At 37.0% G+C, this 22,765-nt stretch overlaps 1 protein-coding gene across 1 annotated transcript in view; it reads right to left on the bottom strand.

Moving 5' to 3' along the window:
* The window catches only part of CTNNA3 (catenin alpha 3), a 1,079,366-nt gene extending 1,057,248 nt beyond the window's left edge, over nucleotides 1-22,118 (bottom strand). The window contains exons 1-2 of the mRNA XM_039233287.1: nucleotides 22,071-22,118; nucleotides 20,881-20,984 (exon numbers count right to left, since the gene is read on the bottom strand). Of these exons, the coding sequence (XP_039089218.1) occupies nucleotides 20,881-20,979 (99 nt within the window). The 5' untranslated portion in view covers nucleotides 20,980-20,984; nucleotides 22,071-22,118. The remainder of the gene's footprint in view (nucleotides 1-20,880; nucleotides 20,985-22,070) is intronic.
* Nucleotides 22,119-22,765: the final 647 nt, after the last annotated feature.

Genomic DNA, 22,765 nt, shown 5'->3' with positions numbered 1-22,765 from the left:
AGAAAGCATCCCAGACCAGCCACTCTGCAGCAATAAGCACATGTACAAAGGTCCATCTCCCACTCCCATGGGATCACATAAGCAACACCCCCATCCAATCACCTATTTCTGATCATTTTATCTAAACAGGTTGAGTATCTACCAAAAGGGACTGTGGGTAAATTTGTTAATCCCTAAAAGCATCAAAAAGGAAAACTACATTAAATGTTCATACTTGTTATAAGATATACCTTAATTTCAAAAATGTTAAAAATGTGAGGTAAATAATGTTGGAAAATGTGTCTATACCAGAGTATCTTGCTTTATCATGGATTGAGAATGCAAATTGTTTCCTAAAAGAAAAAACGCAGTGGCACCTGGCTGGCCTAGTCAGAGAATATGCAACTTTTGATTTCGGGTGGTGAGTTCAAGCCCCACATTGGGTATAGAGATTATACATAAATAAACTTTTAAAAAATGTTAAAATAAAAAACTCATCCGAAAATCACAAACCACATGTTAAGCCTTAGTTTGTACAGTACTCTGTATTGTAATTCTATACACATCTAAATTTACAGCTATATCAAGGTTAAATAACTTTTCCAAAGATAAAACTTATTTCTAGGTTATAACAAACTTTGTCCTGGTTCCAAACACCCAACAGGAGAATCCCTAGCTCTTGAAAATCTTCTTGTTCCTCAGGTCATGGTTCCTAGTGCCCCATGATATTCCAGAATCCCTTGACATGAGACTGACCACAGGCTTAGTCAGGGTATGGGAGAGGCAAATCCTCCTCAGAAAAAAAAAAAAATGTGCAGGTCCTTCACAACAGGACAATCACTCCTGGGCAGCCCCTTCAGAGCAGAGCAAAAATATGAGTATCAGAGTTCAGAAATTCCTGGTGACCTCACCACTCCATAGATAAGGATGTAAGGTAGTGGTTTTCAACTCTGGCTACACAATGCTGCAATTTAAAAGTTAAAATTTACAGTCTCCAACACCAGCTTCTCAAAATTTAATGTGATATAAATCACCTGGGATATTACTACACCATAGATTCTGATTCGGGGGATCCAGGGCAGGGTGTAAGGTCTTTATTTTTCAGTAGTTCCTAAGTAAGCATGATGCTGCAAGTCCATGGACAACACTTCGGAGGCAACAAGGTCGTACTCCAGTGGCCGTACAATACATTTTTTAAAATTTGTTTTTAATGTTTTATTTATTTCTGACAAAGAGAGAGAGACAGCGTGAGCAGGGGAGGGTCAGAGAGAGAGGGAGATACAGAATCGGAAACAGGCTCCAGGCTCCAGGCTCTGAGCTGGCTGTCAGCACAGAGCCCAACGCAGGGCTTGAACCCACCAACGGTGAAATCATGACCTGAGCCAAAGTCAGATGCTTAACCGTCTGAGCCACCCAGGCACCCCAGTGGCTGTACAATACAATCACCTGGGAGGCTTTAAAAAAATTAATCTTTATTAATTTTTGAGAGAGAGGGAGACACAGAATCTGAAGCAGGCCCCAGGCTCTTGGCTGTCAGCACAGAGCCCAACATGGGACTCAAACCTACAAGTTTGGATGCTTGACTGACTAAGCCACCCTGACTCCCCAAAGGGAGGCTTTTTGAACGTACTATTAACAGGGTCCTACTCAAGATTCTGATTTAATTGGCCTTAGCTGTGGCCTGGGTAGCAGGATGTTTCTAAGTTCCTTAGGTGATACTTTTGTATAACAAGTTGAAAAGTCGTGCTGCACATGATTATAAACATACATGTGATAGGACACCACATCACAATTTCAGACTTGTGCATTATGAATCTCTCTCCTCACAGCAATTCCACTCCAGATAGAGTCCACTAAAACCAAGATGCCATGGGTACTCAAAAAACTTAGAGCCCACCATAACCTAATCCATACGTGGATCCATAAGGCTATCTAGTAGTGGACTGCTGAGTAAGGGAGAGCTGCAGAACATGGATCCAAGACCTCTCAGTGATAGTAGTTTTCCTAGAGCTGCTGCTAACAATCCTGGGACCTAGGAGAGCTAACTGAGCATGTTACAGAGAGTTGATGAGGAGCTTACCCCAGGAATTCCTTATAAATTTATTCCAGATGAGCACCACTGAAACCCATAAAAAAGACAGGGAAGGGGCCCTTTACTAGGGCAAGCCTTGGGCCAAGAGGCAGAACCACGTTCACTATTGGCTGACATAAAGGCCATCACAGTATTTCTCACATTGTAATTACCTGGCAGCTTTTAAAATTACTGCTTGGTCCTATTCCCAATGATTCTGATTTAATTGGTTTCCTGTGTGGCCTGGGCATCAGGATTTTTTCAAAGCTCCCCAGGTGATTTTAATGTGCAGTCAGGATTGAAAACCATGGGACTAACAGGATGTCAATATAAACAGGAATTTTCTGAATTGCCAAGTTAGCACTCTTCCCCCAAGTGATGCTTTTGTGTCTCTCACAGGGCTTGGCCACAAATTACTCCATCATAATTTATCTCACAGGAGCTCCCAACTGTCATTGGGATACTGCCTATTTCTTACTCTTCTTTAATCAGTAAATACAAATTATCTCCATGAGAAAATTGTCAGTGTAGAGCAGGGGCCTGCAAATTAAGCATCCAGGGCAAAATCTGGTCACTTGCCTATTTTGTAAATAAAGTTTTATTGGAACACAGCCATGTTTTATTATAAACATGCATTTGTTTACATATTTTCTATGGCTACTTTCAAACTACAAGAGCAGAGTAATTGCAATAGAGACCCTATGACTATCTGAAACTATTTACTATCTGGACCTGTACAGGAAAATTTGCCATTCATCTAGACTCATGGAGTTGTCAAGCTGTAGAGGCTAGGTGTTCTTAAATAGTCCAGGAACATCTGTGAAGGGTAGAATCACACTTCAAGCAGTTAAAATGATGACTTCTGGGAAGATATGGACTCCTATACCTTCAGCCAGCTGAACCACAATTGCTCCCACCAAACTAGCCTTTTCCATAAAAAGGCAGATGGATCTGGGCTTATCATCTATATCACCTGGCCACCTATGAAACCAGTTTATAAGAAAAAGGCCTTATTCCACAAGTAAGTTAGAAGTGGATATCTGTGGGATCAGTCTGAATCTGTGGAGGAAAAGATGAACTGTGATTAAAAGATAAAGTAACAACAGAAGTGGAATGGACTGGGGGTGGTCAGAGAAACAAGAAAAACATGGCAGCAATACTGGGGTGAGTAGAAAGAAAATCAGAGTCTGATAGAATAAAAGGTCTAGGAAGCAAGTGAGTAGAGTGAAAATATGCAGAGACTGACATCTGGCTCATAGCTAATCTCAGAGCTACCAAATTCTAGTGGGGGAGAGGGTCATCCCTTATATGCTCAGGCACGCACAATTCCTCATGCTATTTTAATCAATTACTATTAGTTTTTCTTATCCTCATTTTAATTTAAAATTTTTTCATGTTCATTTTAGAGAAAGATATAGAGCATGAGCAGGGGAGGAGCAAAGAAGCAAGCTCCAGACTCCAAGCTGTCAGCACAGAGCCTATTGTAGGGCTCGAACCCACAGCCTGATGCCGGGCTGACCCGGGCCAAAGTCAGACACTTAACTGACTGAGCCACCCAGGTGCCCCTATCCTTATTTTAATTTAAAGAGTGGCTTTCTTTTTCTCAACTATAGAAATACCATAGAAATAATATCTTTACACTTACTAAGCCTTCAACCTTTAAGTGTTTAAAAGATGTTCATCAATGAATTTCTAGGGTTAGTTGTTTAGGTTATAGTCAAAACTTCAATATTTGCATATAAAGCAATCTACAATAACACTATATGCCTACAGACCTGTCTTTCAGATTTCCTTGGAATCTTCAAGATTAATTCTGACATCAATTCTATTGATAGAATAATCAGCAAATAATCAGGCTACCAAAAAGCTTGGTGATAAAACCAAGAAAACCTAAGCAAATGGCATCATACTCATTCAAAATGATCTATTGAAATGACAGAAAACCACCACAAACAAACAAAACTTGAATTCTTTTCTGAAAGAAAAAAGGAAATTATATTCTAAGAGGCTAAGAAGCCAAAACATGTCTTCTCCCAACTACATGAAAATCAATCAGATATGTCTATACAACACTGAGAAAAGAACCCTTTGGACATCTTAGCATATAACTGCTTTTTTTTTTCTTTCCTTTCCCTTGGCTGAAGGAGAGGTGAAAGAAATTCTGTTCATAATAGGGTGTGGCAGTGAGGTTCTGTATAGAAGCCAGGAAAGAAAAACATTGTACTTGGAGTAGTAAGAATTCACCATCCAGACACTTGGATTGGGTTTTGCACTCACAAGGAGAGGGGAGAGGTTGGAGAAGAAGCTGAAAGGGGTTGTTTTCATAAAGAATATTGCATGACGTTAGGTCACAAGCATTGCTTCGTTGGGGCGCATGTGACAGCACAGTTGGGAAGAGAGGCATTCTCCCTCTTCTGTAGAAGCCTAGTGCCATTCTGCTACCCTGAGAACTGGCAGCTTTGGAGGCATTGGAACATGGCTACCTTGGCACACCATTCCCAGACTCACAATGGGCATTATTGGCAGTGGATCATCAACACGACAAAGCTAAACAATTTGGGAAAACATGGCAGATAGTTTTGGGGGCACAAGTGAGTCATACCTCAGAGACTCCAAATTTTGGAGATGAAAAGAAAAACAAAGGAGAGACTTTGCAGGAAAATGGCCATCCTAACATAGGTAATGAGGACAAATTATAGGAACCCTAGATTCCTGCTACTAATGGAACTTCTTCTGAACTTTCAAACACTTGTTTTGAACTTTTCAGAACTTTCAGATTAGGAGGTAGGAAGTCAGGGAATCATATCACGTAAAGAAGACAAGTATCTGGCCTACCTGGTCAGCGCTCAGAGGAACTGGAATCAGGCCCCACAGAGGCTAGAGTATAATTCTGAGACTAGAATATGGTTTGGAAACTGGAAGAATACATTAAAACACTGGTATATAGGCAATCTCACTGTCCCTCAATAGCAGCAGTTTGTGGATCTGAACTGCTCCACTAGAACTCTCCTCCATGTCTCTACTTCTTTCTATGTGTCTTTAGTTTTACACATGACATAACTGTCTAACCCCAGGTACTAACTGGCTTAACTCCCAGTGTGTATTAAATTCCCCAAAAAGAGGATGGTGATAGAACCAACTCAGCATCTTCCTCCAGAGGCAAAGCTCACATGCCAGAGGGCCTCAGAGGCCTCTTACCAACAAATAATTGACTGTCAATAAGTCAGCTGCCCACCAACAAAGGAACCCCTAAGAAGAAAGCAATTTGGAAGACAACAGTTACTGGAGATTTTCAAAATATTCCCATTCTCCTGAGCACAAGATAGAATCATACATCAAGTATCCACACTGACCACATCACTTGCTTTGAAAAAAGCAGTATCAGGGGTGCCTGGGTGGCTTAGTCGGTTGAGCGTCCGACTTTCGCTTAGGTCATGATCTCGCGGTTCGTGGGTTCGAGCCCAGCGTCGGGCTCTGTGCTGGCTGCCGGCTCAGAGCCTGGAGCCTGTTTCAGTCTGTGACTCCCTCTCTCTCTGACCCTCCCCTGCTCACGCTGTCTCTCTCTCCTAGAAATGAATAAAACGTTTTAAAAAAAAAAAAAAAGAAAAAAAAAGAAAAAAGCAGTATGAGTGAAACTAACATATATCTTATCTCGGTAGACATTTTAAGAGACTTTGCATGATTCATCATGTTCTCTTTCCCTGTTACAACATTGGAAGTAAATATTGATATCAAGCCAGGGTCCCTGGGTGCTGGTACTAAGTAGAGAATCCTGCTAACTCATAATGGACATGTAGCTTGAGGAGGAAATGAACTTTTACTAAGCCTCAGAGATTTGGGATTTGTCTTATCATAGCAAAACCTAGCTTATGCTGACTGATGAAAGAACTGGCAGATATTCTTGAATTAGACCCAATGAATATTATTGATTATATAAAACCATCCCCAAGGGACTTCCAGAAATAGAGACACTATGTAAGTAGAAGCCAAGAAAAGGCCAAGAGAAGGTCCTACAAGAATTAGGAATGAGAACCAGAGAAATAATGTTTATTACTATTGTTTTAACTCTGTATTTGCCTCACGAAAACATAGGATATATATACATCATAAAATATATTTCAACCTTTGCCCCACAAAAACCTTTATATAACACGTTATATGAAGTTTGCTAATGTTTTTATCTTAAAAGATTTTGAGTAACTCAATTGTTTTAGTTCACATTCAACATAAATCTGACACATGGCAAATTATATTTTGGGGCAAATAAGATTATAGACTATTCCGTTATATAATGACTATAGCATGATCTAGCAGTTTTATCTCCTTCAAAGAGTATACGACACACAGATGTAAATTCTTTTAATCGGAATTCTGCATAAATAGACTTTCTGCACTGCATTGCCAAATTTGGATCTTGAAAGTGATAAAGTACAGATGCCTACAGTTGCAATCATAAAAATGTAATTGCTGAGAAAAAAATTATTTCTGATACATTGGAGGAATTTATTACAGAGGGATCCAACTGTGTAAGTTATAATACAGAGAAAGTGAAAGCAAATGATTGAAATATATCCCAGACAGAACATTCCTTCAAAATGACCTAGTGATTTACCTGTGCCCAAGAGAAAAAAAAAAAAGATTAAAGATAAATCAAGTTTGGTAGGGAACATTTTGGTTAACTATAAAAAGAGCAGAATAAAGATTTATGAATAAATGAATAGAAGCCAGAGTGACATAATAGTATCTATGACCAATTACTCCAAAAATTAAAATGTAATTTTGACTTTGAGTTATATACAGAGGTGGTAGGTAATTTCTGTGGAGCCTTGAAAGCAAAGGAATATTCACATTAAGATAAATAATGAGTGGGGCGCCTGGGTGGCTTAGTCGGTTAAGCGTCTGACTTTCGCTTAGGTCATGATCTCGCAGTTAGTGGGTTCAAGACCCGCGTCGGGCTCTGTGCTGACTGCCAGCTCGGAGCCTGGAGCCTATTTCAGAGTCTGTATCTCCCTCTCTCTCTGACCCTCCCCTGCTCACGCTGTCTCTCTCTCTCTCTCTCTCTCTCCTAGAAATAAATAAAAATATTTTTAAAAAAAAGATAAATAATGAGTAAAAGTGAGGATTTTTTAAAATGGGATTACTACATTGATAACTTTATCTGGTAGCACTATGAGCTTAAAGATCATGAACTTCTTTTGGAATGTTTTCCAGTATAATCAGCGACAATATTACATATTAAATAATGTAACTATTTCAAATTAAATACTCTCTGAAAAAAAAAGTCAATGCTACCCAAAGCAATCTACATATTCAATTCAATCTCTATCAAAATAACACCAATATTCTTCACAGAGCTAGAACAAACAATCCTAAAATTTGTATGGAACCAGAAAAGACCCCGAAGAGACAAAGCAATTCTGAAAAAGAAAACCAGAGTTGGAAGTATCACAATTACAGACTTTAAGATGTCTTACAAAGCTGTAATCATCAAAACAGTATGGTACTGGCACAAAACCAGACACTCAGATCAATGGAACAGAATAGAGAACCCAGAAATGGACCCACAAACATATGGCCAACTAATCTTTGATAAAGCAGGAAAGAATATTCAATGGAATAAAGACAGTCTCTTCAGCAAATGGTGTTGGGAAAACTAGACAGCGACATGCAGAAGAATAAACCTGGACCACTTTCTTATACTATACACAAAATAAACTCAAAGTGGATGAAAGACCTAAACATAAGACAGGAAGCCATCAAAATCCTAGAGGAGAAAGCAGTCAAAACCTTCTTTGATCTCAACTGCCGCAACTTCTTACTTAACGTGTCTCTGGAGGCAAGGGAAACAAAAGCAAAAATGAACTATTGGGACCTCATCAAAATAAAAACCTTCTGCACAGCGAAGGAAACAATTAGCAAAAATAAAAGACAACCGACAGAATGGGAGAAGATATTTGCAAATGACATATCAGATAAAGGGTTAGTATCCAAAATCTATAAAGAATTTATCAATCTCAACACGCAAAAAAATAAATAAATAAATAAATAAAAATAATCCAATGAAGAAATGGGCAAAAGACATGAATACACATTTCTCCAAAGAAGACATCCAGATGGTTAACAGACACATGAAAAAAGACTCAACATCACTCATCATCAGGGAAATACAAATCAAAATCACACCTGTTAGAATGGCTAACATTAACAACTCAGGCAACAACAGATGTTAGCGAGGATGTAGAGCAAGAGGATCTGTTTTGCACTGCTGGTGGGAATGCAAACTGGTGCAGCCACACTGGAAAACAGTATGGAGGTTCCTCAAAAGATCAACGATAGAACTACCCTATAACCCAGCAATTGCACTACTAGGTATTTATCCAAGGGATACAAGTGTGCTGTTTCAAAGGGGCACGTGCACCCCAATGTTTATAGCAGCACTATCAATTGCCAAAGCAGGGAAAGAGCCCAAATGTCCATCAACAGATAAATGGATAAAGAAGCTGTGATACATATCTATAGATATATAGATGATGATGATGATAGATAGATAGATCAACAATCAAAAAGAATGAAATCTTGCCATTTGCAACAACATAAATGGAACTAGAGTGTATTATGCTAAGCAAAACTAGTCAGAGAAAAACAAATACCATATGACTTCACCCATATGTGGAATTTAAGATATAAAACAGATGAACATAAGGGAAGGGAAGCAAAAATAATATAAAAACAGGGAGGAGGACAAAACGTAAGAAACTCTTAAATACAGAGAACAAACTGAGGGTTACTAGAGGGGTTTTGGGTGGGGGAATGGGCTAAATAGGCAAGGGGCATTAAGGAGGACCCTTATTGGCATGAGCACTGGGTGTTATATGTAGTGGATAAATCACTGGAATCTACTCTTGAAATCATTACTGCACTATATGCTAACTAACTCAGATGTAAATTTTTAAAATAAATAAATAAAACAAAATAAAATATAATAAAATGGGAAAACAAAGAATGCAACGGGATATTCAGCATGATGTTATTCTAGAAAAAAAAATGTACCTAAAATACAATTTAAGGAAAATTTTTCTTGTATTGATACATGATACATGCATGATCAAAGTGACAAATACAAGAAGGCTGTGCATCAACCAAAGGTCAGTTATTTTAATAATTCTTTGAGTCAGAAATGCACTTATTTTTGACAAGGATAATCCCATTAAAATGAATTTCAAGAGTATGTCCAAATAATTTGCTGCACCAGAATTATTCTTTGTAGAATAGTTTCTGAACATAGTAAATATTCTATAAATTATTAATATTTTTTAATTTAATTTGACTTGAATCTTGCTAAGGTCTAGAAACTTTTCTCTAACTGGAATATTGGTGAACTGGTATACCAAACTGCCTTTAAGAAATCAAGAAACATGTTCAAAAACATTCACAACAATCTTAAGAACATAAAATTAGCAACTACACTTACATATAACTGAGAACTATCTAGCATATAATAAATACTAATTTCCCTTTCCCTGACACATCTACTTGTAAACCATGAAAAGTCTGAGTCCAGGCATCATATTTAAACCCCTGTGAAGGAATAAGCATGATAACACTTTTTAAAGAGTTAAATTTCTTTCCAATGAAATAAAATTATTACAGGTCATTTTCACCATTTAATTTTCACCAATTAAATGTTTATAGATTATTATAATAGTTTATAAACATGCCAGGAAATACACATAAACTGTAACCAGCATACTCTTCAATGTGAATTTACTTAAATATTCCCTATTGACTGCTTTATCAATGTACTTGACTAAGGCAAAATATCTATTGGTTTCAGTTAGAATATAAAAAGTAGTTTCTTCATAATGATATTATATATTTTCATAAACACTATGTCAGCAGCCTTTGTAACTAGCAAGGCGCCATTTATTAAAAAAAATTTAACATTTATTTATTATTGAGAAACAGAGAGAGACAGAGCATGAACAGGGGAGGGGCAGAAAGAACAGAAGACACAGAATCCGAAGCAGGCTCAAGGCTCTGAGCTGTCAGCACAGAGCCTGATCTGGGGCTTGACCCCACATACTGTGAGATCATGACCTGTGCTGAAGGCAGATGCTTAACCGACTGAACTACCCAGGCGTCCCAAGTCTTAAGCGACCAACTCTAATGTTCTACTCTTATGAGACAAATGAAGGTTATGCAGTCATATTAATGTACTAGCCATCGTCACTAAATGAAGACCATTACCCTACTCACATCTAGTAACTGCAGAGGAACAAAATCTTAAATGACTTGTGAGAACTCATTTTAAAATTTTCACCAAAAACCATAACAATTCTCATGTCTTGCTCACTTACTTTTACATGTAGTAACTAATCCTAGGGAGAAAATTTGAACTGATGACAAAATTTATATACAAAGATATTTAGCACAGCATTACTTTTAACAGTAAAAAAAAGCAGAAACAACCTGAATGTCCCAAAATGGGAGTCTAGTTTAAAAAATTATGGTGCAGGGGAGCCTGGGTGGCTCAGTCAGTTGAGTGTCTGACTCTTGATCTCAGCTCAGGTAACGATCTCACAGTTCATGAGTTCAAGCTCCACATCAGGCTCCACACTGACAGAATGAAGCCTACTTGGAAGTAGGCTTCCCTCTCTACTCTCTCTCCCTTTCTCTCTCCCCTCCCCAGCTCATGCTCTCACATGCTTGAGCATGCTCTCTCTCTCTCAAAATAAATACATAAACTTTTAAAGAAAACTAGTAGGGAGGAGCCAAGATGGCAGAACAGCATGGAAGTTTTTGTCATCTCATGTCCATGAAATACAGCCAGATCAACAATAAACCATCCTGCACACCTAGAAAACTGATGTGAGGATTAACACAACAATCTGAACCACAGAACTCAGTAGGTACACTGCGCAAAGAGGTGGACTTGGGGAAAGAGAAGCCATGGAGGACAGGGAGCTGTTTTTGCCTGTGGAGAGAAGGAGATGAGGGGTGAGTATGGGAAAAGCACCCCACCCAAAAGCAGCTGGAGAGAAAGTGGAAAAGTGGAAACAGCTGTAGGGACTGAACTAAAAAGGGAGAAAGGAGAAAGTACAGGGTTTAAATTCCATTAAGACTCTATAAACAGAGGGAGTGCAGAGTCTGAAACTCTGCAGATCAATTCCTAGCAGAGCTCTGGTGGGAAGGGCAAATCCCCGGGAGCAGAGTGGGGTCTGGGAGGTCCTTGGAGCACACGGAGAGAAGTGGTTCAACCGCTGGAAGGACATTTGGTAGAGGCTGTGCAGCCACCCGGTCACAGCAGACCCCAGAGAACCACATTTGCTGGTGCTGGAACAAGGACATTAAGGGTGAAGCCTGGTGGCAGATGAGTGTTGTGATTTTCCATAATCCCTGAAAAGCTGCTGCTACATGACCGTGTGAACTTTTTCTGGGGCAAGCTGGCATCCAGCCACAGTCTCTGGGCACAGCAGCAGTTCCATGAGCATTCCTGGGTATGGCCAGCATCCAGCCATTGCTCAGTGAGACCCTCTCCCAGAGGATCTGAGCGGGTCAAAACCAGTCCTTCAGAAATGAGGGGTGGGGAAACACAGCCAAGTCTGAGATAACAGGAGGGAGGTACCTACCACCTGGCAAGTTGATGGCTTGGCCACAGTGTAAAAGTGGCGAGTGGACAGAAGCCAGAGACAAAGGACAGGCATGCGATTGCTAGTCGGGAAGAGCACAGAGTTCTGATACTAGAGACTGGTAGCTGGGTAACACGATTTCAATGCTGGGCCAACCTTGGTCTTCAGGAACCCCACAAATATCTCTGCCTGCTTAGTTTATGGACTATAAAGTGCTTCATAGTTTGACTTCTAGGGGAAAATGATGTAATTTTAATCATATTTCAGTCTGTTCATTGGTCCATCTATTCAATTTTCTTTTTTTTCATTTCTTTTCTGTTTTTTGAACACAGAAATAAAAAATTTATTTTTATTTTCTATTTTTAATAAAAACATTTTTATTTGTTTTATACTAAATTATTTACTTTTTGGTAAACTTTTCAAATTCTATTCTACGTCCATCATTTCAATTTATTCTATTTCACTGTATTCATTTTCTCAAATTTTAAAATGTTTTCCTTCTTTTTTCTTTTCTTTCTCTAATCTAGCAAGCTCCTTTCAATAACCAGACCAAAACAAACCTAGGATCTGGCATCATTTATTTGATTTGTGTGTGTGCATGTTATTTTTAATTTTATTTTTTACCTTATTATTTCTTTTTCTTCCCTAAAAATGACAAAAGAATTCACCCCAAAAGTAAGGACAGGAAAAATGACAGCCAGGGACTTAATCAATGCAGATACAAGCAAAATGTATGAACCAGAATTTAGAATCACAATAATAAGAATACAAGCTGGGGTTGAAAATAAATTAGAATCCCTCTCTATGGCAATAAAAGAATAAAAAAATAGGATGAAATAAAAAAACACTATATCTGAGCTGCAATCTCAAATGGATGCCACAGCGGCAAGGATGGATGTGGCAGAGCAGTCAATCAGTTGATACAGAAGACAAAATTATGGAGAATAATGAAGCAAAAAAAAAAAGAGTCAAAAGAGCGCAATTTAAGAATTATAGAAATCAGTGACTCATTAATAACAAACAGCATAAGAATCACAGGGGTCCCAGAAGATGAAGAGAAAGAAAAAGGGGTAGAAGGGTTATGTGAGCATATCATAGTGGAAAACTTTCCTAACCTGGAGAAAGAAACAAACATCAAAATCCAGGAAGCACAGAGGACTCCCACATTCACCAAAAACTGACCACCAACAAGACATATCATAGTCAAATTCACAAAATACTCAGCCAAGGAAAGAATCACGAAAGCAGCAAGGGAATAAAAAACGTACAATGGAAGACAGATCAGGTTTGCAGCAGACCTATCCGCAAAAACTTGGCAGGCCAAAAAGGAGTGGCAGGATATATTCAATGCGCTGAATTGGAAAAATATGCAGTATGCAGCCAAGAATTCTCTAACCAACAAGGCTGTCATTCAAAATAAAAGGAGATATAAAAATTTTCCCAGACAAACAAAAACTAAAGGAGTTCATGACCACTAAACCAGCCTCACAAGAAATTTTAAGGGGGACTCTCTGAGGGGAGAAAAGATGAAAGAAAAGAAAAGAAAAAAGAAAGAAAGAAGAAAAAGAACAAAAGCAACAAAGACTAGAAACGACCAGAGAACACCACCAGAAACTCCAACTCTACAAGAAACATAATGGCAGTAAAATCATATCTTTCAGTACATACCCTAAACGTCAATGGACTAAATGCTCCAATCAAAACACATAGGGTAAGAGAATTGATAAGAAAACAAGATCCATCTATATGCTGTTTACAAGGGACCCACTTTAGACCTAAAGACACCTTCAGATTGAAAGTAAGGGGATAGAGAACCATCTATCATGCTAATGGTCCCCAAAAGAAAGCTGGAGTAGCCATACTTATATCAGACAATCTAGACTTTAAAATAAAAACACTAACAAGAGATGAAGAAGGGCATTTATATTGTAATCAAGGGATCTAATCAAGAAGACATAACAACTGTAAACATTTATGCTCCAAATATGGAACACCCAAATGCATAAATTAACTCATCACAAACATAAAGAAACTCATTGATAATAATACAATCATAATAGGAGACTTCAACACCCCACTTACATCAATGGACAGATCATCTAAACAGAATATCAACAAGGAAACATTGGCTTTGAATGACACACTGGACCAGATAGATTTAACAGCTATATTCAGAACATTTTATCAGCAGAACATACATTCTTCTCCAGTGCACATGGAACATTCTCCAGAAGAGATCACATACTGGGACACAAATCAGCTCTCAACAAGCACAAAAAGATCAAGATCATACTGTGCATATTTTCAGAACACAACACTATGAAACTTGAAATCAACCACAAGAAAAAATTTGGAAAGATAACAAATAGTTGGAGACCAAAGAACATCCTACTAAAGAATGAATGGGCTAACCAAGAAGTTAAAGAAGAAATTAAAAAGTACACAGAAGCCATTGAAAATGATAACACCACAGCCCAAACCTCTGAGACACAGCAAAGGCGATCATAAGAAGGAAGTATATAGCAATCCAGGCCTTCCTAAGGAAGGGAGAATGGTCCCAGATACAAAACCTACCTTATACCTTAAAGAGCTGAAAAAAAGAACAGCAAATAAAACACAAAAATAGCAGAAGATAGGAAATAATAAACATTAGAGCAGAAATCAATGCTATCGAAACAACAACAAAAAAAAACAGTAGAACAAATCAGTAAAATCAGAAGCTGGTTCTTTGAAAGAATTAACAAAATGGATAAACCACTAGCCAGTTAGATCAAAAAGAAAAAGGAAAGGACCCTAATAAATAAAATCAAAAACGAAACAGGATAGATCACAACAAATACAGCGGAAATAAAAACAATAAGAAGAGAATATTATGAGCAATTATACGTCAATAAAATGGGCAATCTGGAAGAAATGCACAAATTCCTAGAAACATATAAACTGAAGCAGGAAGAAATAGAAAATTTGAACAGACCAATAACCAGTAAAGAAATCGAATTAGTAATCAAAAACCTCCCAAAAAACAAGAGTCCAGGGCCAAATGGCTTTCCAGAAAAATTCTACCAAACAGTTAAGGAAGAGTTAACACCTATTTTCTTGAAGCAGTTCCAAGAAATAGAAATGGAAGGAACACTTCCAAAATCTTTCTATGAAGCCAGCATTACCTTGATTCCAAAACCAGACAGAGACCCTACTAAAAAGGAGAACAATAGATCGATTTCCCTGATGAACATGGATGCAAAAATCCTCAACAAGATACTAGTCAACCAGATCCAACAATACATTTAAAAAATTATTCACCACGACCAAGTGGGATATACCTGGGATGCAGGGCTGGTTCAATATCCACAAAACATCAATGTGATTCATCGCATCAATAAAAAAAGGACAAGAACCATATCATCCTCTCAATAGATGCAGAGAAAGCATTTGACACAATACAGTATCCCTTCTTGATAAAAACCCTTAAGAAAGTAGGGATAGAAGGATCATACCTCGAGATCATAAAAGCCATATAAGAAAGACTCAATACTAATATCATCCTCAATGGGTAAATCTCTCAGTTTTTCTAAAGTCAGGAACAGGACAGGGATGTCCATTCTCACCACTATTATTTAACATAGTATTGGAAGTCCTAGCCTCAGCAATCAGACAACACAAAGAAATAAAAGGCATCCAAATCAGCCAGGAGGAGGTCAAACTTTCACTCTTCACAGATGACATGATACTTTATACAGAAAACCCAAAAGATCCCATCAAAAAGCTGCTAGAACTGATCCATGAATTCAGCAAAGTCACAGGATAGAAAAATCAATGCACAGAAATTGGTTGCATTCCTATACATGAACAATGAAGCAATAGAAAGAGAAATCAAGAAATTTATGCCATTTACAATTGCACCAAAAACCATAAAATACCTAGGAATAAATCTAACCAAAGAGGTGAAAAATCTATATACTGAAAACTATAGAAAGCTTATAAGAGAAATTGAAGAAGACACACACACCAAAAAAAAAAAAAAAAAGGAAAAAGATTTCATGCTCCTGGATAGGAAGAATAAATATTGTTAAAATGTCAATACTACCCAAAGCAATCTACGTATTCAATGCAACCGCTATCAAAATAACACCAGCATTCTTCACCGAGCTAGAACAAACAATCCTAAAATTTGTATGGAACCAGAAAAGACCCCAAAGAGACAAAGCAATCTTGAAAAAGAAAACCAAAGCAGGAGGCATCACAATCCCAGACTTCAAGCTATATTACAAAGCTGTCATCATCAAGACAGTATTGTGCTAGCACAAAAACAGACATTCAGATCAATGGAACAGAATAGAGGACCCAGAAATGGACTCACAAACATACGGCCAACTAATCTTTGACAAAGCAGGACAGAATATCCAATGAAATAAAGACAGTCTCTTCAGCAAGTGGTGCTGGGAAAAGTGGACAGCGACATGCAAAAGAAGAAATCTGGACCACTTTCTTATACCATCCACAAAAATAAAGTCAAAATGGATGAAAGACCTAAATGTAAGGAAGCCATCAAAATCCTTGAGGAGAAAGCAGGCAAAAACCTCTTTGACACTGGCCGCAGCAACTTCTTACTCCAGAGGCAAGGAAAACAAAAGCAAAAATGAACTATTGGGACCTCATCAAAATAAAAACCTTCTGCACATCAAAGGAGACAATCAGCAAAACTAAAAGACAACCGACAGAATGGGAGAAGATACTTGCAAATGACATATCGATAAAGGGTTAGTATCCAAAATCTATAAAGAATTTATCAATCTCAACACACAAAAAACAAATAATCCAGGGGCGCCTGGGTGGCTTAGTCAGTTAAGCGTCCGATTTTCGCTTAGGTCATGATCTCGCAGTTCGTGGGTTCGAGCCCCACGTCGGGCTCTGTGCTGACTGCCAGCTCAGAGCCTGGAGCCTGTTTCAGTCTGTGACTCCCTCTCTCTCTGACCCTCCCCTGCTCACGCTGTCTCTCTCTCTCTCCTAGAAATAAATTTTAAAAAAATAATAATAATCCAGTGAAGAAATGGGAAAAAGACATAAATAGACACTTTTCCAAAGAAGACATCCAGATGGTTAACAGACACATGAAAAAAAAGTTCATCACTCATCATCAGGGACATATAAATCAAAACCACAATGAGATACCACCTCACACCCATCAGGATGGCTAACATTAACAACTCAAGCAACATCAGATGTTGCTGAGGATGCAGAGAAAGAGGATCTCTTTTGCACTGTTGATGGGAATGCAAACTGGTGCAACCACTCTGGAAAACCATATTAAGGCTCCTCAAAAAATTTAAAAAAAGAACCACCCTACAACCCAGCAATTGCACTGCTAAGTATTTATCCAAGGGATACAGGTGTGCTGTTTCAAAAGGGGCACATGCACCCCAATGTTTATGGCAGCACTATCAACAATAGCCAAAGTATGGAAAGAGCCAAAATGTCCATCAACAGATTAATGGATAAAGATGTGGTATGGTATATATATACAATGGAGTATTACTTGGTAATCAAAAAGAATGAAATCTTGCAATTTGCAACTACGTAGATGGAACTAGAGTGTATTTTACTAAGTGAAATTAGTCAGTCAGAGAAGACAAAGATCATACGACTTCACTCACATGAAGGCTTTAAGATACAAAACAGATAAACATAAGGGAAGGGAAGCAGAAATAATATAAAAGCAGGGAGAGGGACAAAAACATAAGAGACTCTTAAATACAGAGAACACACAGAGGGTTACTGGAGGGGTTGTGGGAGGGGGGATGGGCTAAATGTGTAAGGGACATTAAGGAATCTACTCTTGAAATAATTATTACACTATATGCTAACTTGGATGTAAATTTTAAAAATAAATTAAATTTTAAAAAATAAAATAAAGAAAACTGATGCAGCAATATGATGGATAACAGCTATTTTATGAAATCATGCTTACAAAGATTGGGGAAATTATCAAAATATCATTTTAAACAGGAAAGTGAAGTAAAAACTTACATATACAGTATTATTTCCACCTTGTTTACATATATTCTTCATATATATGAGATGTAAATTATATAAAACATATAAGTTCTTTAATATTATAAAAAAACTCTAAGAACAATAAAAATCACCCATAATTTTAGTGTATTGTAAGTAAATACAGCAAAATATTGTTTACCTCTTTTTTTTGTTTTGTTTTATTTTGTTTTGCTTTTCCATTTTTTTCAGTGAACTTTATCAGAAAAACAATACATTTTTTGTTTCTTTTTAACATGAGAGAATTCAGTAGGTGGCTAAAATAGGGATTTTAATGAAGTATATATTTTGTGTTCCCAGATACCTTCTATGGGTGTGCTAAATAAAATCATGTACAAATCTATTCTGAGTAACTCCCCTCCCCACCATCTACCCCACAAAGAAGAAAAGAAGAACATTTTTAAAGTTTCAGATTTGGGGTGCCTCAGGTGGCTCAGTCGATTAAGCATCAGGCTCTTGTTTTCGACTCAGGTCATGATGTCACAGTTTGTGAGAAGGAGCCCAGCATCCAGCTCTATGCTGACAGAATGGAGCCTGCTTGAGATTCTCTCTCCCTCTCTCTCTGCCCTCCCTCTCTCTCTCTCTCTCTCACTCAAAATGAAATGAAAGAATGAATGAATGAATGAAGTATCAGAGGTAAAATCAATGCAGTTTCTCACTCAAGTAACCTTTGAGTGCTTTATAGCCTTGGAAAAAGGGATGATTTAACAATCCAACTTAAAATTACACCAAAAAAGAAAAAAAGATTTAGGAATAAACTTAAGGAGGTGAAAGAAAGAAAACTCCAAAAATTATAAAACACTGATGAAATTCAAGATGACCCAAACGAGTGAAAAGATATTCCATGGATAGATGGATTAGATGATTCAATATTCTTAAAATGGCAATACTACATAAAATAATCTATAGATTTAATGAAATCCCTATCAAAACCCAACAACATATTTCACAGAAGTAGAATAATCTTAAATTTTGTATAGAACCAAAAAAGACCCCAAAGCCCAAGAAACCTTGAAAAAGAACAAAACTAGAGGTATTACAATCCCAGATTTCAAGATACGCTACAAACCTGCAGCAATCACAACAGTTTGGTACTGGCACAAAAACACCTAGATCAATTGAACAGAGTAGAATCCAGTGATAAACCCACACTTATTAATGGTCAACAAGGGGGAAAGACAATCTCATCAACAAATGGTGCTGAGAAAAGTGGACAGCTACATGCAAAAGAATGAAAGTGGATTGCTTTTTTATACCACACACAAAAATACTCTCAAAATGGATTAAAGGCCTAAATGTGAAACCTGAAACCTTAAAATTCCTAGAAAAAAATACAGGTGGTAACAAATTATATATCCAATAAAGGATTACTATCTAAAATGTATAAAGAAGGGTGTCTAGATAGCTCAGTTGGTTAAGTGCCCAACTCTTGCTGTAAGATCAGGTCATGATCCCACAGTTTGTGAGACTGAGCCTTGTGCTGGGCTCTGCACTGACAGCGTGGAGCCTGCTTGTGATTCTCTCTCTCCCTCTCCTTTTGCCCCTCTCCTGCTCATGCAGATGCATACCCCCCAAAAAACAAACATTTAAAATATATAAACATTTAAAATATATAAAAAACTTCTATAATACAACACCAAAAAAAAAAAAAAGAAAAACAATAATCCACTTATAATGTGAGTGGAGAACCTGAAAAGACATCAGAATGGCTAAAATCAAAAACACATAAAATGATAAGTATTGGCAAGAATGTAAAGAAAAAGGAACCCTCATGCACTGTTGGTGGGAATGCAAACTGCAGCAACCAGTGTGGAAAACAGTATGGAGGCTCTTCAAAACATTAAAAATAGGATCATCATATGATATAGTAATTCTACCATTGGATATTTACACAAAAAAATGTAAGAACAGTAATTCAAAATTATATATATGCACTCCTATGTTTATTGCAACATTATATGCAATAGCCAAACTATGGAAACAGCCCAAGTGTCCATCGATGAATGAATGGATAAAGATGTAGTGTATATATACACTGGAATATTACCCAGTCATTTAAGAAAAGAATGAAAAATTGCCATTTGCAACAACATGAATGGACCTAGAGGGCATAATGTTAAGTGACGTATGTCAGTCAAAGAAAGAAAATACCATATTATTTCATGTATATGTGAAATTTAAGAAACAAATGAACAACAAAAAAAGACAGACAAACCAAAAAAAACGAAAAACAAAAACCAGGCACTTGAAGTCAGAGAACTGGTGTTTACCAGAGGGGACATGGAGAAATGGGTGAAATAGATAAAGGAAATTAGGAGTACACTTATCATGATTATTACTGAGAAATGTATAGAACTGTTGAACCATATTGCACACCTGAAATTAATAAAACACTATATGTTAAATATACTTGAATAAAAAAGAAAAAGGGATAAGTTGTCTTAGAAGGTATAATGTATGATAAGCCCGCCGGGAAGTTCCCTCACAAATTTTGGGTTAAGGACAAAAAATTTAAATCTACAGCACTGTATAAGTTTTTTAAGCTCTGCTTTAAGAACTCCAATAAATAAAATCTGGACTTACATAATAAATAAGTCAGAGAATCATGAAGTATATTATGAAAGGATTATTGACTTCATGAAAGACTTTATCAAGAATTTCTTAAATAGCGGCTTTTCTCATACATTTTTGTATTTTTAAATTTAAAAAATTTTTAATTTAAAAAATAATTTCCTACTTGACAAATGAGCCACCATGTGCTTTGGGACAAGTCATTGAAATTCTCTAGGTTCAATTTCCTCATCTATGATAAGGATGGATTAACCATGCTGCCTGCTTCACACAGGTTTCATTACTATAAAACAAGAGTATTTATATAAAGGTACTTGAAAGCTGTATATACATATTTTTAAGGCTCTTGCTTTTAAAAGGGAATCTGGAGGGGGGAATCTTTTAGATTAGTATATATATATATATATATATATATATATATGCTAATATATACTTTTTTATATTTTAACAGCACTTTAAAGGACAATTTGAGATGACATATTCATTCTATGAAAATCAAATCTTTCCTCGGTTCATGATCTACTTTTCCCATGTTTTTAGGTCTTCTGCAGGTACGCATTGTTATTTCCATGGCCTTAATACCTGGATTATGAGAGGCTCCAGTAGCTTCTCTACAGTGAATGTTTGGACCTGCAGATCCTGAGGATCAATATTCAGTGTGATTGGTGTTTCAGCTGACATGCTGCCTGTTCACAAAAAAAAAAAAAGATACTTATTAATAAAGAAAAATACTTTCTAAAGGGAAGCACTAATGAAAATCATAGAGTACATGAGATCTGTATTCAGCACCTCTTCTCAATATCAGCCATAGTTCTCAGACCACCAGGGCGCCAAGTCCACCAACAGAGAAATGAGATATTCCCCATCTGTTCTCGGAGGTCATGCTATCTAGGCTTAGATCTTCCAATAAATTAATCAATGTTAGTATGTTCATGACTGAAATAATAACCCAGGGTGAGTTTGCATTTGATCAAGAGTCTAAATTAAAAAAGAATGGCCAAACTGAGACATATCTTACAGCATGCAAGTCCTTTGACTTCCATGAAGTCATAGCACTGAGGCAGGCAGCACTCATATTTTGCTTGTTCTTGTTAATGATGACTCAGATGAGGAGGCAAGTAGGACTTTGGAAGACATACGATACATCTCTATCTGGGGAACTGTTTAAAGGCTTTGATTAGAGAAGAAAGTTGGACACAATTTACTTTCCTGTACAGAAAATAAGTAATTTAAATTGGCATAGTTATTATATAAAGAGAGAAGGGCAAAACTTGGGCAAAACAAAATAAGAAAACAATGGCAAGCCATCTTTAAGGCATTAACATTAATCTTAAGAATCAGTGAGATTTTTGCATAATAACACACATGTATCTCAAAAGACCATATATGGCACTTATAATAACATATTCAAACTAACAAATTGGCCATAAAGACTATTACCCAAATCACTAAGTCCACAAATTGGTATTAACTTATTCACAGTCAAGTGTTTACTGAAGGTCCACAGAATTAAGCAGTAAGAAACATGTATCACCTGTATGTAACTTAGTCCGTTAAAAAAAATTATAGTCCACATAAACATGTGTTACTATCAAAAACCTTCCCACTTAGCTATTACCCATTTTCCTCTATAGTTTCCTTTATTTGCAGGCTAAGAGAATATAGGATTCTGCCCCCAGAAAATATCCAGATATTCCCTATGGCACCCCTGGAAACTAAAACAAGAATAATTAGGAAGTACAATAGTAGTCACCCCTTATCTACAGTTTTACTTTTTGTGGCTTCAGTTATCCACAGTCAATCATGGTCCAGTCCAAAAGCAGACGATCCTCTTTCTGACATATCATCAGAAAGTGAATAGAAGTCTAATGGCTACATCACAATGCCTAGGTCATTCAACTCACTTCATCTCATCATATAGGCTAATTTTACCATCTCCCAAAAAGATGAAGACTGAGCACAATTAGATATTTCAAGGAAAGGAGAGAGACCACATAACTTTTATTATAGTATATTCTTATAATTGTTATATTTTATTATTATTGTTATTAATCTCTTACTGTGCCTAATTTATAAGTTAAACTTCATCTCAAATACACATATATAGTAAAAAGCATAGTATATATAGGTTTTGGTACTATCTGGGATTTCAGGCATCTACTGGGGGTCTTGGAACATATTCCCCATGAATAAAAGAGGACTGCTTATACATTTAGTTTAGTTTATTATTTTAGATATAAGGGTAGATAATTGTTTTCTTTTTAATTGACAAATGAACTCTATGAATGGACAATGGAAGTACAGATAACTAAAGGAAGGAAAGAAAGAAGAAGGGAAGAAGGATAGAGGGAGGGAGGGAGAAAAGGAGAGAGGCAGATAAGGAGGAATGGATGGAGGAAGGAAAGAAAGGAAGGCGAGTGGGAGGAAGGAAGGTATGAGTACATATTTTCATGGTGTCTCTCTTATC

This window comes from Hyaena hyaena, unplaced genomic scaffold, assembly GCF_003009895.1.
Source record: "Hyaena hyaena isolate Hyena2069 unplaced genomic scaffold, ASM300989v1 scaffold_73, whole genome shotgun sequence".
Taxonomy (NCBI): domain Eukaryota; kingdom Metazoa; phylum Chordata; class Mammalia; order Carnivora; family Hyaenidae; genus Hyaena; species Hyaena hyaena.
This window is presented reverse-complemented; position numbering and strand designations above follow the sequence as displayed.